A 17,019-nucleotide genomic window follows, 5' to 3' on the forward strand; every position below is an offset into this window, starting at 1 on the left:
TATGAATGCTCTGGGAGGTGGGATGGAAGTGAGGAGAGAATCCCTACTGGCCCATGTAGTACTTATTCACAAAGAGGGAAAAGATCCATCTCAGTGCTCCAGTTATAGACCTATCTCATTATTGAACACAGATACTAAACTGTATGCAAAGGTGTTAGCAAACAGGTTGAGGGATCTGATGCCTGAATGGATCCATGGAGACCAGGTGGGCTTTGTACCAGGGAGAGAAGGTAGAGATAACGGCTTGAGAACCCTGATGCTTATTCAGAAAAGTAGAAAAGGGAAAGCCCCGGTGGTGCTCTTGTCAATTGATGCAGAGAAGGCATTTGATAGAGTGGACTGGGGCTTTATGATGGACAACTTAAAAGTGCTGGGGATAGGCGATAGAATGCGAGAGTGGATAAGTAAACTATATAGAGAGCCTACTGCAATCATTACGGTAAATGGGGAGAGATCAGAACCCATTGGAATGTCTAATGGTACAAGACAGGGCTGTCCACTGTCCCCTCTGCTATATGTATTGTCACTTGAACCTCTGTTGTCAATAATAAGAAACAGTGGATCGGTAAAGGGAATTCAGATAGAATCCATAGAACATAGAGTAGCGGCCTTTGCGGACGACTTATTGTTCTACGTGGGGAATCCCCGAATAACTCTCCCAAATATAATGAAGATTCTGAAGGAGTACGGTGAACTATCAAATTTAAAAATTAATCCAACGAAAACAGAGATCTTGAATATTAATATATCAAAGACTGAAAAAGAAAAACTACAAAAAGAATTCCCCTTTATATGGAGAGAAAAAGAGATAAAGTATCTAGGAATAAAACTCACTGCCTCATCTAAGCATTTGTATAGATTAAACTATATCTCTTTGATAAATGAGATCAGGGAAGATTTAAAAAGACTAGAAGGAGGAAATCCATCCTGGATAGGACGTATAAACTTAGTCAAAATGGTAATTATGCCTAAAATACTGTATAGATTTCAAATGGTACCAATTAAAATTCCAGATGCCTTCTTTAAGATAATGAAAAAAATGTTAACAAGATACATATGGAAGAATAAAAAACCTAGAATAGCATATGAAACATTGAGTAGGACTAAAGAGAAAGGGGGATTGGGTCTACCAGATGTCAAGAGATACTATAAAGCAGTGGTTTTAGCAAGAATATATGACTGGACATTTAACCATAAGGGGAAAAGTTGGGTAACAATTGAAAATGATCTTAGTGGCATTAGATTGAGTCAGATGATATGGGTTCCACCACAGTTCAGGGGAAGTAAAGAAAGCACAAGTATCTACACTTTAAATGTCTTTAGGGTATGGGACAATTTACACAAAAACATGAAATGGGAATTTAATTCTATATTAATGCCTCTCACAAATACTGAGTACTTTCCCCCGGGAAAGAATAAGATATCAGGGAGATGGTTTAGAAAGGAGGATACCCAACTGAGAGATGTTTTGGTGGATGGGGAATTGAGGTCACTTAAAGATTTAATAGAGAAGAAGGGATATATTTTTATTAGAATAGATGAGTGGAAATATCATCAATTGAAATGTTTTATTGGAAATCTACCGAAACCCCTGAGACTAAAACAGGAGTGGAATATGTTTGAAAGGTTGTTAGAGACACGAAGGGATGGGAAGCACGGTATTTCAAAAGTGTATAGAATACTCACAGATTTAGACACAAACACAAAGTTAACTTTTATAACAAAATGGGAAAGGGATATGGGTGTTGGGTTTGACGAAGATAGACAGAGAAAGATGTTTAGATTGATACACGATAATGTTAGTATGAGAGAGGTTGAGATTAATTATAAGTGTGCGACACGATGGCACATCACACCGAGTGTAGAGCACAAAATGAATGGGGAAAATTCAAATATGTGTTGGAGAGGATGTGGAGAGGTAGGCACGGTGTTTCACATATGGTGGGAATGTCCGAAAATCCAGACTTTTTGGAAGATAATAGTCAAATCGATTGAAGAAATAACTGAAATTGACATAGGGCTAGACCCAACGACGTGCCTCCTACACAATGTAGAGACATCAGTAAATAAATATAAAGATTCAGGTATATGGTACTTCTTGAATGCGGCGAAAGGGTTGATACCCAAGTTTTGGCGGAGACCTGAGGTACCGAAGGAGAAAGACTGGATTAATAGAGTAAACCAGATAGGTAGAATGGAAAGATCATACCATATGCAGGAAGATAGGATGAGAGTTTATTTTAGGAGAAGGGAGAAGTGGGAAAGAGCAGGATTGAAAGAGAAATATAGGAAAATATGAACTAGGATGTTAGAAAAAAAAAAATTAATAAGCCTCAAGTGACTAGAAAGGGCTAGAGTCTGCAGAGGGGGAGGAGGGGGGATGAGGGGCGGGAAGGGGGGGTAGTGGGATGGGGAAGAAAAGAGTTTTTAGTAAGGGAAAGATAGAAATGTTATAAATGTCTATTTGTATGAGAATTATTTCCCTTTTTTGGTACTTGTATTAACATGAAAAATTCAATAAATATTTAAATTAAAAAAAAAAAAAATACAACCGCAATTCATTTTTTTAGTAATGCCCATGTTGAGGGTTAGGCCCCCAAAAAATTAAAATTCGAAAACCGTAATGAGTTTCCATGCAAACTGGTCTGGCAAGGTTTGAATTTGGGTTGGCGGCTATAAATTGTTGTACATATACATTACTTTGATCCACAATCAATGCATACATATCTTCCATGAAAAAAAGCTCCAAAAAATCAAGGGGAGGAGTTAAATTTGCTGTTTCCACCTGAATTCTGGGTTGGGAAGTGAATGGGAGAAGTACGGGTTCTGCAGAATTTGTGGGCTGCCAATTGGGATTTGCAAGCACATCCGGAAGGATACTAGGGCCTCTACGGGCCTGTGTGCAAATTCATGGTGGCTGCAGGACAATACATGTGCTCGCCACCACACCGGCTTGTACTGCACTTATGGGACTCACCACGTCACCAAGTGATACTGCAGTGCTGGTATGTGAAAGACCAGGATGTACTAGGCCGCTAGTGCTCACCAGAAAGTAGAGCGGCACTAGTACTGGCACTCTGCTGTATATGAGAGTCATCAAAGTTTACCGGCAAGTGCTAACAGAGATCAGGCCTGATTCTGAGAACACTGCGGTTTTGTGTGCAATATATCAAGTGACAGGGACCTACTGACACTGCACTTGCTGGGGGAGAAGGGGGGGGTAAGCGTAGGGGCTAAACACAGGTGCTGGCAGGTGCCGGGGCTGATCCCGCTAATGCTGCATTTTTGGGGACGCTATACTAATGTGAACGCTGGTATAGTGCTAATCTGATCAAAGATATTGATCCGTTCAGACACTATACTAGCAATGGAGGTTTATTGTACATGGGCGTGCTCCTGGCAATCAAGGGGTTAAATGTGATGACTGGTGTACTGACGGGCAATCTGACGCTATCTAGGAGGGGTGTGAAATCCACGGGAGCGCGAATCACGTATATATATACACGTGGTTTTGCACACCCGTGCCACCCTGTAGCAGTATTTCTGCTATAGGGTGGTCAGGAAGCGGTTACAGAAGCGGTGTGTTACCTCGCTGCGTTACTTTAACTGACAGTTGCGCGGTCATGCAACACTGCACCCAAATGAAATTTACGTCCCTTTTTTCCCATGAATTGAGCTTTCATTTGCTGATATTTGAACACCTGTGTGTTTTTATTTTTTGTGCTATAAAAAAAGTCTGACAATTCTGAGAAAAAAAACAATATTTTGGACTTTCTGCTATTAAACATGTCCAAAAAAAATTTTCAAAAATCAAATTTCATAATAAATTTCAGCCAAAATGTATTCTGCGACATGTCTTTGCTAACAAAAAATCCCAATTAGTGTAAATTAATTGGTTTATGTGAACGTTATAGTGTGTACAAATGGCAGTATAGATACTGGGATTTTTTTAATACTAATAATGGTGGCGATCAGCGGTTTATGGTGGCGATCAGCGACTTATGGCGATGATCAGCGACCTATAGCAGTACTGCAGGACTGCGGCGGGCATTCTGACACTAAACGGAACTGACTTGGTGTCACTGACATCCCCAGTGACAACAATACACTGAACAGTGCTAACAAAAAGCTCTGATGCTGTACTAATGGCACTGAGGAGGAAGGGGTTAACATGAGGGGCGATCAAAGGGTCAACTGTGTGATGGGAGTGTTTTACTAGGGGGGGTGGGGGGGTGCTTCACTGTAAGCACACTGACCGGGATGGCTGTGCTCAGCCATCCCGAGCAGTGTCCCCAAACTGACAGGGAGGACTGTTAGTAAACAAAGCAGCCCTCCTCCCTATCGGTGATCGCCGGTAATCACTGGGTGCCAGTGGGTAATCACCTTCCGGGACCCGGTGATTGACACCTGCAGCCGCAAATGGCAGCACGAGTAGGGCGCGTGCGCCCACTACCCGAAAATGCTAAATTAGGTATATATACAGTATATATATATGAGTGTGATTTTGCACACAGGGGCTGCCCTGTGTGCAGTATATTTGCTATAGGGTATTCCTTAAGCGGTTAAAAATACATTGAAATCATTATCAGCGGACACAAACATGTGTATGGACAGTGTATTCAGGGATACTCACACACCTACTCCTAACAGAGTAACAGAAGGTTCCCGCCACACAGACAGCTCATTCACTTTGTATGGGCCAGAGAGCCCGTGTAAATGAGCCCTTCATTTTTTTAAATTATTTTTTACAATATTTTAAAATTATTTTTTTTACAAATCTTTATTATTGTCTTAGAATTTTGAAAAATCATATTTTACAATTTTTTTTAGATTATTTTTTATATTTTTAAAATTAGTTTTTACTTTTCTTGCTACTTTTGTGTTGTTTTTGTTGTTATTTTTATTTATGTACTGTAGCGGGGGTTTGTGGTGAGATATCAGGGGTCTAAACTGGGACCCTGTTGAAGTAAGTTTTATTTTCCTCTGGATCAACTGCGGGTTTATTTCTTTGTAAATTGCAGGTTTTTTTTATTAATTTTACTATTGGTCAAGCTCAATGGACTTGTGTCTTTTTCAGCCTGACAATCTATGTACTTACTGTATAGAATTCATTACTGTAGGTCATTTCTATGGTGTTTTTTCTCATGTTAAAGTGGCTGTGAACCCTTACATGTTTCCAGTGAAGTGACTTGACTCAGGTGATACACAGACGAAACAAATCCTCCTACATAAGTTGTACCTGTTTATCTGCAGTCTTCTCTTCTCTACATCCCTTCAAAGTGCTGAATTTATAAAGCTTGCCTGGGAGTTCAGAAAACAGGGCGGACAGCTGGCTTACACTCTGCAGAGGCCAGTGAGGAAAACTCTTAGAGCTGATTGGAGGGAAGCGACACACACAATGGCCTATTTTGCTTTGTGCTGCCTTTCCCCCCTCATCTCCAGCCAGCATCTCCCCTCCCCCATCCCTCTCCCAGCCACAGCCAGCACCCTCCACTCTGCTTTCCCCAGAATTCCACACAGACAATGGAGAGAAGCCAAGCTCTGGCCGCTCTCGGGCAGCACTCAACGATCAGCGGAGGCTCCTTCCTCATCCGGTTGCTCGGCTCCTCCTCTCTACCAGCTCCGGCCTGTGTGTGGCCTTCAGATCCAGCGACCACCGTCCTCTCGTGGTTCGGGTTCCATGTAGTGGAGACTGCTGCAAGCCTGCAAATATAACGGCTCCTGTGTGCCATTGCCACAAGAGTGGCACTTCTGCTGGGGGGGCGACGCCGGCCCCTGAAAAATGCTGCCCAAGGCAGACGCCTTTTTGCCTGGCGGTAAATACACCCTGGACACATCCCCCCTCCACACAGCACACAGGAAATGAGCTGAGGCTGTCAATTTGCTGGAGCTCCCTCCCTTGTCACCATTTTTCTCTTGGTGTCAGGAAAACTTGTCAGAAATGACTCATGCTGAATGCAGAGGAAGGAGGCAGCAAACAGAAACTACACTTGGTCTGGATTGAGACAAGTACACACTATGGAGGGAAATGCTTAGTTCATATTTCATGTCTGAGGTTTACAACCACTTTAAGTTTGAATTTCTTGTGTATATTTAGTCAGACCGACAACTAAAGCCCAAACCAAACAAGTAAGTCAAATAAGTAAAGTTTACTAACCATTATATAGGTAGTCACAATTGTAGTAGTGACATCTGCTCTTTGTGGTTTTAAGGACAAATCTTTCTTTACCTCCCTGCGTTGTAAAGTCAGTCACTTGGAAAACCTCGTCTACTGGTATCAGAACCTCCTCTTGCTTTGGATAATAGGAATACTTTTTGATGTCGACACCGAAGCAGCTGGTGAAGGTGAAGAACGTGTCATCTCCAAAGTCCTTTGCTACTGTTTGGTTGGTGGATGAAGAGGAAAACTGACCGAATCTGACTTCTCCCCCGATTCTTTCATACTTAAAAGATATGCCTCTCATCCCTCTGTATACCTTCCATGGTGACCACCAACAACTCGACCTAAGGAGCACTACAGCTCGCGTCAAGAAGAAGTGAAGAGAATGGTAACGGAACGTGGCCCTACTGCTATAATTTCTCACTGCATTGTTGAAGCTAGAAAAAAGATTGGTCTGGTTGTTGGAATAAGCCATAATGGCAATGCCGTACTCATCCCGAAAGCCGTCTGGTACACTCGGTTTCTCTTTGTTCCACTTCTCTTTTGCCGCATCCCAAGTTCTACTAAAGTTTGAGTCAGCCCATTTTTCTTTAGCAAGTAGGGAATTTATTATTTCACTTTCCATCTGTTCTGTGCAGCCTTCGTACTGATCATCAAATGCGTTGACATTCATATTTAGAGTGATTTCCTGCAACGATCAGAAGAACTCCGCTGTGGTCATACTACAGTCATACATGCACATACAGAATTCTGGGTCAGATTATTCAGAAGTCAGTTGACCTACCAGTATTTTTTTTTTTGGAAAGTAATCAAAGTACCCATGAGGAACCTCCACAAGAACGAGAGAACATACACGCTCCATCACAGCAGATTAGTAGATGGCATGGTGGGTTTACAATGATGTTGTCCTGGGTTCCACTTCTACCAGGAATGGTACCTTCATGGAATCTGTATGTTCTTCTTGTATCTTTGTGAGTTTCTCCCATGTTCTCAGCTTCCCTCCCATTGCCCAGTAATGTGATGACTAACTGGTCTCTGTTTTTGCATATCTGTGATGGAGATATACAGGTGAAACTCGAATAATTAGAATATGGTGCAAAAATTCATTTATTTCAGTGCAGCAACTTAAAAGGTGAAACTAATATATGAGATAGACTCATTACATGCAAAGCAAGATAGTTCAACCTGTGATTTGTCATCATTGTGATGATTATGGCTTACAGCTCATGAAAACCCCAAATCCACAATCTCAGAAAATGAGAATATTGTGAAAAGGTGGAATATTCTCGGCTCAAAGTGTCCCACTCTAATCAGCTAATTAAGCCATAACACCTGCAAAGGGTTCCTGAGCCTTTAAATGGTCTCTCAGTCTGGTTCAGTAGGAATCACAATCATGGGAAAGACTGCTGACCTGACACCATCACTGACACCCTCCATAAGGAGGAAAAGCCTCAAAAGGGAATTGCAGAAGAAGTTGGATGTTCCCAAAGTGCTGTATCAAAGCACATTAATAGAAAGTTATGTGGAAGGGAAAAGTGTGGAAGAAAAAGGTGCACAAGCAGCAGGGATGACCGCAGTCTGGAGAGGATTGTCAGGAAAAGGCCATTCAAAAGTGTTGGGGACTTTCACAAGGAGTGGACTGAGGCTGGAGTCAGTGCATCAAGAGCCACCACACAGAGACGGATCCTGGACATGGGCTTCAAATGTCGATTCCTCTTGTCAAGCCGCTCCTGAACAACAAACAACGTCAGAAGCGTCTTTCCTGGGCTAAAGAAAAACAGACCTGGTCTGTTGCTCAGTGGTCCAAAGTCCTCTTTTCTGATCAGAGCAACTTTTGCATCTCATTTGGAAACCAAGGACCCCGAGTATGGAGGAAGAATGGAGAGACCCAAGGACCCAGAGTATGGAGGAAGAATGGAGAGGCACAAGGACCCCGAGTATGGAGGAAGAATGGAGAGACACAAGGACCCCGAGTATGGAGGAAGAATGGAGAGGCCCAAGGACCCCAAGTATGGAGGAAGAATGGAGAGGCCCAAGGACCCCGAGTATGGAGGAAGAATGGAGAGGCTCAAGGACCCCGAGTATGGAGGAAGAATGGAGAGGCCCAAGGACCCCGAGTATGGAGGAAGAATGGAGAGGCCCAAGGACCCCGAGTATGGAGGAAGAATGGAGAGGCTCAAGGACCCCAAGTATGGAGGAAGAATGGAGAGGCCCAAGGACCCCGAGTATGGAGGAAGAATGGAGAGGCCCAAGGACCCCGAGTATGGAGAAAGAATGGAGAGGCCCAAGGACCCCAAGTATGGAGAAAGAATGGAGAGGCCCAAGGACCCCGAGTATGGAGGAAGAATGGAGAGGCCCAAGGACACCAAGTATGGAGGAAGAATGGAGAGGCCCAAGGACCCCGAGTATGGAGGAAGAATGGAGAGGCACACACTGCAAGATGCTTGAAGTCCAGTGTGAGGTTTCCACAGTCTCTGTTGATTTGGGGAGCCATGTCATCTGCTGGTGTTGGTCCACTGTGCTTCATTAAGTCCAGGGTCAACGCAGCCATCTACCAGGAGATTTTGGAGCACTTCATGCTTCCTTCCACAGACGAGCTTTATGGGGATGCTGACTTAATTTTCCAGCAGGACCTGGCACCGGCCCACACTGCCAAAAGCACCAAAACCTGGTTCAATGACCGTGGGATTACTGTGCTTGATTGGCCAGCAAACTCATCTGACCTGAACCCCATAGAGAATCTATGGGGCATTGCCAAGAGAAAGATGAGAGACATGAGACCTTACAATGCAGAAGAGCTGAAGGCCGCTATTGAAGCATCCTGGTCTTCCATAACACCTCAGCAGCGCCACAGACTGATAGCTTCCATGCCACGCCCATTGAGGCAGTAATTGCTGCAAAAGGGGCCCAAACCAAGTACTGAGTACATATGCATGCTTCTACTTTTCAGAGGTCCAATATTGTTCTATGTACAATCCTTGTTTTATTGATTGCATGTAATATTCTCATTTTCTGAGATTGTGGATTTGGGGTTTTCATGAGCTGTAAGCCATAATCATCACAATTATGACAAATCACGGCTTGAACTATGTTGCTTTGCATGTAATGAGTCTATCTCATATATTAGTTTCACCTTATAAGTTGCATTACTGAAATAAATGAACTTTTGCACCATATTCTAATTTTTCAAGTTTCACCTGTAAGGTCCTGAATCAACGGACTTTTGTTCGCTTCCCATACAAGTCTATGGGGATGCAAGCAGGTCAGAAGATCTCAAATGCATCTCAAACTGATGACATCGACACAAGTCTGAAGCCTGTCAACACTGGTCTTCAGGTTGCCAGCCTTGCTTTGCCCCCCCTCCTTACTAAAGGGAATATACAGTTTTTATACATGCTAAGTTTCCTTACTTAGGGTCACAATTTAAAAATACAACTTTAATGTTTCTAATCAGGTAAATCTGAGTATTGTATGTAACTACTTTGTATTTTCAAATGCAGGAAAGCAAATTGAGCTTTCAGCTCCTTTTTGCATTTTTCAGGCTCCCCTATTGGTTGCTGAGCTCAATAGCTCAAGCTGAAATGTACACAGTGACTCCTCCCCTTCTCTTTGGATGTCTCTGTTCACTGCCCTGTTACATGAGTTTTAAAGTCCCGTTGAAACATTACTTTATATCAGCAAACTACATTCCAGGTGCACCAAAACAAAAGGTGGCTGAAGTCTTACAGTTGGTTTTCTTTGGAAAGCAGCCACATCCTTCACAAAAAACTCTGTCCCCTGCCAGTATGCTGCAGAGAAGGCCCCTTGATTTCTGTGTGAAAGCAGTGGTCTCTCTGCAGAGGTCCAACACGCCTCTTGCCAGAGACAGAGCTACAGATCTCCGACCATCAGGGAGCATTTTATTTATTGCACAACTATAGTTCTGACTTAAACGGGGTGTGTGTCTAACCTCTGCAGAGAGACTACTGCTTCCACAAAGAGAAAAGCGGTACTTCTCAACAGCATGCTGGCAGGGGACAGGCTTCTCTACATTTGCTGGGGCTGCTTTATAAAGAAAATGTAATGTAAGACTTTGGACACCTTTTGTTTGGTGCAGCTCTGTCAGCCAATTGCAGACAGAACTAGAAGGTCATTTATCAGCTGTACATTACACTAAGGCTTGTATACCCAGGGCCGGGACAAGGGGTGGGCAGGAGGGGAAGCTGCCTCAGGCACTGTGGTAGGGGGGTCTACCAGAAAGAGATTGGGGGAGGGGTATTTGTGTTGTGAGGGGGAATTTGGGGGGCAGCATGGGTTAAGAATAGTTCTAGAAGAGGCAATTTGGGGAAGTGTGCTAGGAGTGGTGATTTGGGGGGATTTGTGTTGGGAGGGGGGAAGAGGATTTGTGCAGGAGGGAGGATTTGGGTGGCTTGTGCTAGAAAAGATGATATGGTAGAGGGGGGAAGGATTTTGTTTTTTTTGTGGGAGGGGTTGTGCATTTGTACTAGTAGGGATGATTGGGGGGTATTCATGCTAGGAATAGAAAATTGGGGGAGGGGAATTTGTGCCGAGAGGGGAAATTTTGGGACTGAGGAGGACATTTGAGCTTGGAGGGGAAATTTGAGGGGTTGAGGATTTGTGGAAGGAGGGGGAAATTTTTTTTTGCGGGGGAGGGGGTTTGCACTTGGAATATGAAGGGAGAAAAGATTTGAGATGGGGGGATGGCAGAACAAAGATTTGTGCTGGGAGGAGGGATTTATGCTTAGAGGGTAAGCATGCAGATAAGTGCTGGATTTTTTTTGGGGGGGGGATTTTTGCTGACAGTATAATGCTCATACCCCTTGCAGGGGGCACAATTCGGTATGTTTGCCCTGGGCTGTAGATGACCTTGGCCAGGCACTGAATATACCTTCCATCCATTATTATCTGAAAACAAACCGCTGAATCACAAGCAATTATGGTAGATTACACTTCGGTGACCATTTACTTCCATCTACATACCTTATGAGTCCATCCAATCCCAAATATCAGGCAGAGATAAAGGAGTACACCCGCAGAGAATCTCATTCTGACAATAACCTGCAGAACAAAGAAAATGATGAATTGTATGATCATTCTACAATAATTGCTGCACTGAGCTACGTGTAACAATTCTGTGGATCAGGGGTCTCCAAACTACAGCCCACAGCCCACATGTGGCCCACTACAAGATTTTATTTGTGGCCGGGGTCAGTGGCATTTCCTTACATCAGTGAACAGACTGGGGATTCAGATCAACTGGTCTCTCTTTGTGATGGCGACACTGATGTAAGAGGGGCTCTGATGGGGCCCAGATGTAAGAGGACTATGATGTGATGGGGGCTTCTGATGTGAAGGAAGGGCTTATGATGTGATGGGGGGCTTTTGATGTGAAGGAAGGACTTATGATGTGATGGGGGGCATCTGGTGTGAAGGAAGGACTTATGATGAGATGGGGGGCTTTTGATGTGAATGAAGGACTTATGATGTGATGGGGGGCATCTGATGTGAAAGAAGGGCTTATGATATGATGGGGGGCTTCTGATGTGAAGGAAGGGCTTATGATGTGATGGGGGGCTTCTGATGTGAAGGAAGGACGTATGATATGATGAGGGGCATCTGATGTGAAGGAAGGGCTTATGATGTGATGGGGGGCATCTGATGTGAAGGAAGGACTTATGATGTGATGAGGGGCATCTGATGTGAAGGAAGGGCTTATGATGTGATGGGGGGCATCTGATGTGAAGGAAGGGCGTATGATGTGATGGGGGGCATCTGATGTGATCTTTCATAAAAAGCAGCACATATTACACACATCAACACTTGTCAGGTGCACACTTAACCCCTTGATTACCCCGAGATGTTAACCCAGGTAACTAAGAGAGAGAGAGACCCAGCTATAAACTTCTCCACAACATTATCCCTGACCTGTCTGGTGTGTTCCTTGGCCTTCATGATGCTGTTTGTTCACTAATGTTCTCTAACAAACATCTGAGGGCTTCACAGAACAGCTGGATTTATACTGAGATTATATTACACACAGGCGGACTCTATTTACTAATTAGGTGACTTCTGAAAGCAATTGGTTCCACTAGATTTTAGTTAGGGGTATCAGAGTAAAGGGGGCTGAATACAAATGCACGCCACACTTTTCAGATATTTAATTGTAAAAAATGTTGAAAACCATTTTTCATTTCCCTTCCTCTTCACAATTATGTGCCACTTTGTGTTGGTCTATCACAGAAGATCCCAATAAAATAAATTTACGTTTTTTTATACACTGCTCAAAAAAATTAAAGGAACACTTTTTAATCAGAGTCTAGCATTAAGTCATCTAAACTCCTGGGATATGGATCTGGTCAGGTAAGTAGCAGAGGGGGTTGTTAATCAATTCCATTTGCTTTGGTGTTAACAAAATTAACAACAGGTGCTCTAGATGGGCAACAATGAGATGATTCCCAAAACAGGAATGGTTTTACAGGTGGAGGCCACTGACATTTTTTTCCCTACTCATCTTTTCTGACTGTTTTTCACTAGTTTTGCATTTGGCTAGGGTTAGTGTTACTACTGGTAGCATGAGGCCATACCTGGACCCTACAGAGGTTGCACAGGCGGTCCAACTCCTCCAGGATGGCACATCAATACGTGCCATTGCCAGAAGGTTTGCTGTGTCTCCCAGCACAGTCTCAAGAGCATGAAGGAGATTCCAGGAGACAGTCAGTTACACTAGAAGAGCTGGACAGGGTCGTAGAAGGTCCTTAACCCATCATCAGGACCGATATCTGCTCCTTTGTGCAAGGAGGAACAGGATGAGCACTACCAGAGCCCTACAAAATGACCTCCAGCAGGCTACCACTGGTGTGAATGTCTCTGACCAAACAATCTGAAACAGACTTCATGAGGGTGGCCTGAAGGCCCGACGTCTTCTAGTGGGCCCTGTGCTCACTGCCTGGCACCATAGAGCGCGATTGGCATTTGCCATTGAACCCCAGAATTGGCAGGTCCACCACCGGCACCCTGTGCTTTTCACAGATGAGAGCAGGTTCACCCTGAGCACATGTGACAGACATGAAAGGGTCTGGAGAAGCCGTGGAGAATGTTCTGCTGCCTGTAACATGGTTCAGCATGACCGTATGGTGGTGGGTCAGTGATGGTCTGGGGAGGCATGTCCATGGAGGGACACACAGACCTCTTCATGCTAGACAATGACACCCTGACTGCCAATAGCTATTGGGATGAAATCCTTGGACCCATTGGCTGCAATATTTATTCTAAGCTTGCTTTCATAGATGTCATTTTCATCACTTACCGGGAGGAGACATGGTGATCTACACCTTCTAGGGTGGTCTCTGGACACTTGGCTATAATATTTAGTTTGGCTTGTCATTTTTATGGACACGATTCTCATCACTTACCTGGAGGAGACGCAGTGATCGTCTCTGGTGGTCTCTGATCCCCTTTCTACAAAATGCTAAGTCTGTTCCATCCACGGACACAACTCTCATCAATTACCTGGAGGAAGCACGGTGATCTGCATCTTCTCTGGTATGCTCTGGTTACTTTGCTGCAATATTTATAGTACTCTGGAAAAGTTTTAGGCTGGTGTGAAAAAATGCTGTGAATGAAGAATGCTTTCAGAAATAGAATAGTTTAATGTTTAGTATCTAGTGTTAATAGTTTATTTTTAGCAATTAACAAAATGGAAAATAAATGAACAGAAGAGAAATCCAAATGAATTCAATATTTGGCATGACCACCCTTTGCCTTCAAAACAGTAGGTACACTTGCACACTTGTTTTTGAAGGCACACGGTAGGTAGGTTGTTTTGAACATCTTAGAGAACTGAGCCCAGATCGTGTATGGATATAGGCTGTCTCAAATCCTTCTGTCTTCATGTCATCCCAGAAAGACTCCATGATGGTGAGATGAAGGCTCTGTGGGAGCCAAGCCATCATTTCCAGGACTACTTGTTCTTCTTTACACTGAAGATAGTTCTTAATGACACTGACTGTATGTTTGGGGTTGTTGTCCTTCTGCAGAATAAATTTGGCAACAATTGTGCACCTCCCTGATGGTATGGCATGATGGATAAGTATCTACCTATATTTCTCAGCTTTGAGGACACCATTCATCCTGACCAGTCTATGCTCCTCAACATTGCCCGTTTCTTTGTGCTTCTGCAAAAGAGCTTGATGAAATGAATTGATGCTGGTTTGAAGCCAAAAGGGCAGCCACTCCAAATATTGATATGCCAATAACCTTTTCATAATCTGCAGACAATAACCATAATCCCATACATACAAAAATTAATGTCCATCACAAGTCCCGTATAACCAATCCAAAATTTGTAAAGTTCAAAAAACATATAAAATCCAAAAATTATATTGTGCAAACAACACTCCTCACTTCTTCAATCTTCCAAAAAATGTGATAATGTCCAATTCTTCCCTTTACTCCAATATGTACCTCAAAAAAACAAACTCAATATGGTGCATTATCTTTTAGAATCAATAACTGTGATAACATGCAACACACTAGTGACACATCATCACACATGTGAAGTGAAAAACACACAACGCACCACTTAGCTAGTGGTCCTAAGAAACCACCACTGCAAACCGTGATAATCTTCAAGACACACTATGTGATCAGTGACAAATGGTGTCAGATACGTGCCACTCCACGTGTAGGATAAATACAATTACCCCCTTAATTTAGTGCCACATATAGTTGCCTTCACTGGGGGTATATCATCCTTGACGGTAGTAGACACAGCTTCCTCATACAATGACGGGTACCAGGATCCCCGTTCCTCACAGGACAAAATGGGAGCAGACTCAGTGGAGTAGTACAAATGGTAACAAAATTTATTAATAACAGCTTACATGATAAAATTGCCGTCCATCCTCGCTGGTCTCCGTATTCTGCTGAGACCTTTTCCAAAATGGCCGCTCTGCACCTTCCGGATCCCTTGTGAAAAAGTCGGAAGTGACGAAACGCGTCAGGGTCGTGACGTCAGACGCTAAGCCGGAAGGTGCAGAGCGGATGGACGGCAATTTTATCATGTAAGCTGTTATTAATAAATTTTGTTACCATTTGTACTACTCCACTGAGTCTGCTCCCATTTTGTCCTGTGAGGAACGGGGATCCTGGTACCCGTCATTGTATGAGGAAGCTGTGTCTACTACCGTCAAGGATGATATACCCCCAGTGAAGGCAACTATATGTGGCACTAAATTAAGGGGGTAATTGTATTTATCCTACACGTGGAGTGGCACGTATCTGACACCATTTGTCACTGATCACATAGTGTGTCTTGAAGATTATCACGGTTTGCAGTGGTGGTTTCTTAGGACCACTAGCTAAGTGGTGCGTTGTGTGTTTTTCACTTCACATGTGTGATGATGTGTCACTAGTGTGTTGCATGTTATCACAGTTATTGATTCTAAAAGATAATGCACCATATTGAGTTTGTTTTTTTGAGGTACATATTGGAGTAAAGGGAAGAATTGGACATTATCACATTTTTTGGAAGATTGAAGAAGTGAGGAGTGTTGTTTGCACAATATAATTTTTGGATTTTATATGTTTTTTGAACTTTACAAATTTTGGATTGGTTATACGGGACTTGTGATGGACATTAATTTTTGTATGTATGGGATTATGGTTATTGTCTGCAGATTATGAAAAGGTTATTGGATTATGCACTTTCAAGGGTGAAAGGTTAACTTTTCGAGTGGGAAATTTAGGAGTTTTTAATTTATTATTACAAATATTGATATGATTTAGATTTTTCTTCTGTTTGCTAACTTTGCATTTTGTAAATTGATAACAATAAAAATACATATTTTTGATGAGCATTCTTACTTTACAATATTTTCTTCTCACCTGCCTATAACTTTTCCACAGCACTGTAGCTAAAGGTATCCCTTTCATAGATGTGATTCTCATCACTTACCTAGAGGAGAGAAGGGGTCTGTATCTTCTCTGGTGGCCTCTATTGCTGCAATATTTATGATGAGTAAAATAAAATAAAAACCTTTGCATAGTCACTTGTAATAAATAAAATAAACAATAATATTCCTAGATGGAAACTAAATGCATCTCAATGTTATGTCCCAATATAATCCCACCACACATGTATACCAATAAACAAAAAAATCTGGGACAGCACTACATACAAAATTACATAATCCATATATATATACAATATATATATATATATATATATATATATATATGTCCTTCTCAATATCCATATAGTTAGGTCCTTCTCATCCAAGTGCACAAAACAGATAAATGTAATACCACCATCTTGTGGAGATACCACCACCTTCAGCCTCTCACCTTATTGGTAAGTCCTACTTATGACTTTGGTCTAATTGTGCCTTTCACCCTTGTCTCCCTGGGTTATGGGGATTGTCCTCCCGATGAGATGCACTGTTCGCCGAATCAGACCACTCACCGGTCGACTGTCCTTTCTTGTGTGTTCCTCTGTACAAAACAGTCTGTTTTATTTGCCGAGGGTTCCTCCTAGAAAGGAAGGCGGTTTCACATTTTGCATACAGGAACTTTGTTTCTATGTAGATTGTACAAGCACTGCTCATGAGGTAGCTTTATCTGATGGTTACATATGAAGACCCCGTTTCCTGCAGGTGCAGCCTCCTTACAGACCCCAACAAGGTGGGCAATTGTATTTTTAGTTGTATTAACCCCTTGCCCTCCAGAGGATTTACCCCCCTTCCTGACCAGACCTCTTTTTGCTATTCGGCGCTGCACTATTTCAAATGATAATTGCGCGGTCATGCAATGCTGCACCCAAACAAAATGTACGTCCTTTTTTCACACAAATAGAGATTTCT

At 42.8% G+C, this 17,019-nt stretch overlaps 1 protein-coding gene across 1 annotated transcript in view; it reads right to left on the reverse strand.

The window, feature by feature from the left end:
- LOC149453592 (ecto-ADP-ribosyltransferase 5-like) overlaps positions 1–16,670 on the reverse strand; it is a 32,376-nt gene extending 15,706 nt beyond the window's left edge. Inside the window, exons 1-3 of the mRNA XM_089688158.1 lie at positions 16,505–16,670; positions 11,141–11,218; positions 6,158–6,848 (exon numbers count right to left, since the gene is read on the reverse strand). Coding sequence (XP_089544284.1) covers positions 6,158–6,848; positions 11,141–11,206 — 757 coding nt within the window. The 5' untranslated portion in view covers positions 11,207–11,218; positions 16,505–16,670. The remainder of the gene's footprint in view (positions 1–6,157; positions 6,849–11,140; positions 11,219–16,504) is intronic.
- Between the last annotated feature and the right edge of the window lie 349 nt (positions 16,671–17,019).

This window comes from Staurois parvus, unplaced genomic scaffold (genome assembly GCF_062004578.1).
Source record: "Staurois parvus isolate SC_StPar_1 unplaced genomic scaffold, SC_StPar_1.0 ptg000447l, whole genome shotgun sequence".
NCBI lineage: Eukaryota > Metazoa > Chordata > Amphibia > Anura > Ranidae > Staurois > Staurois parvus.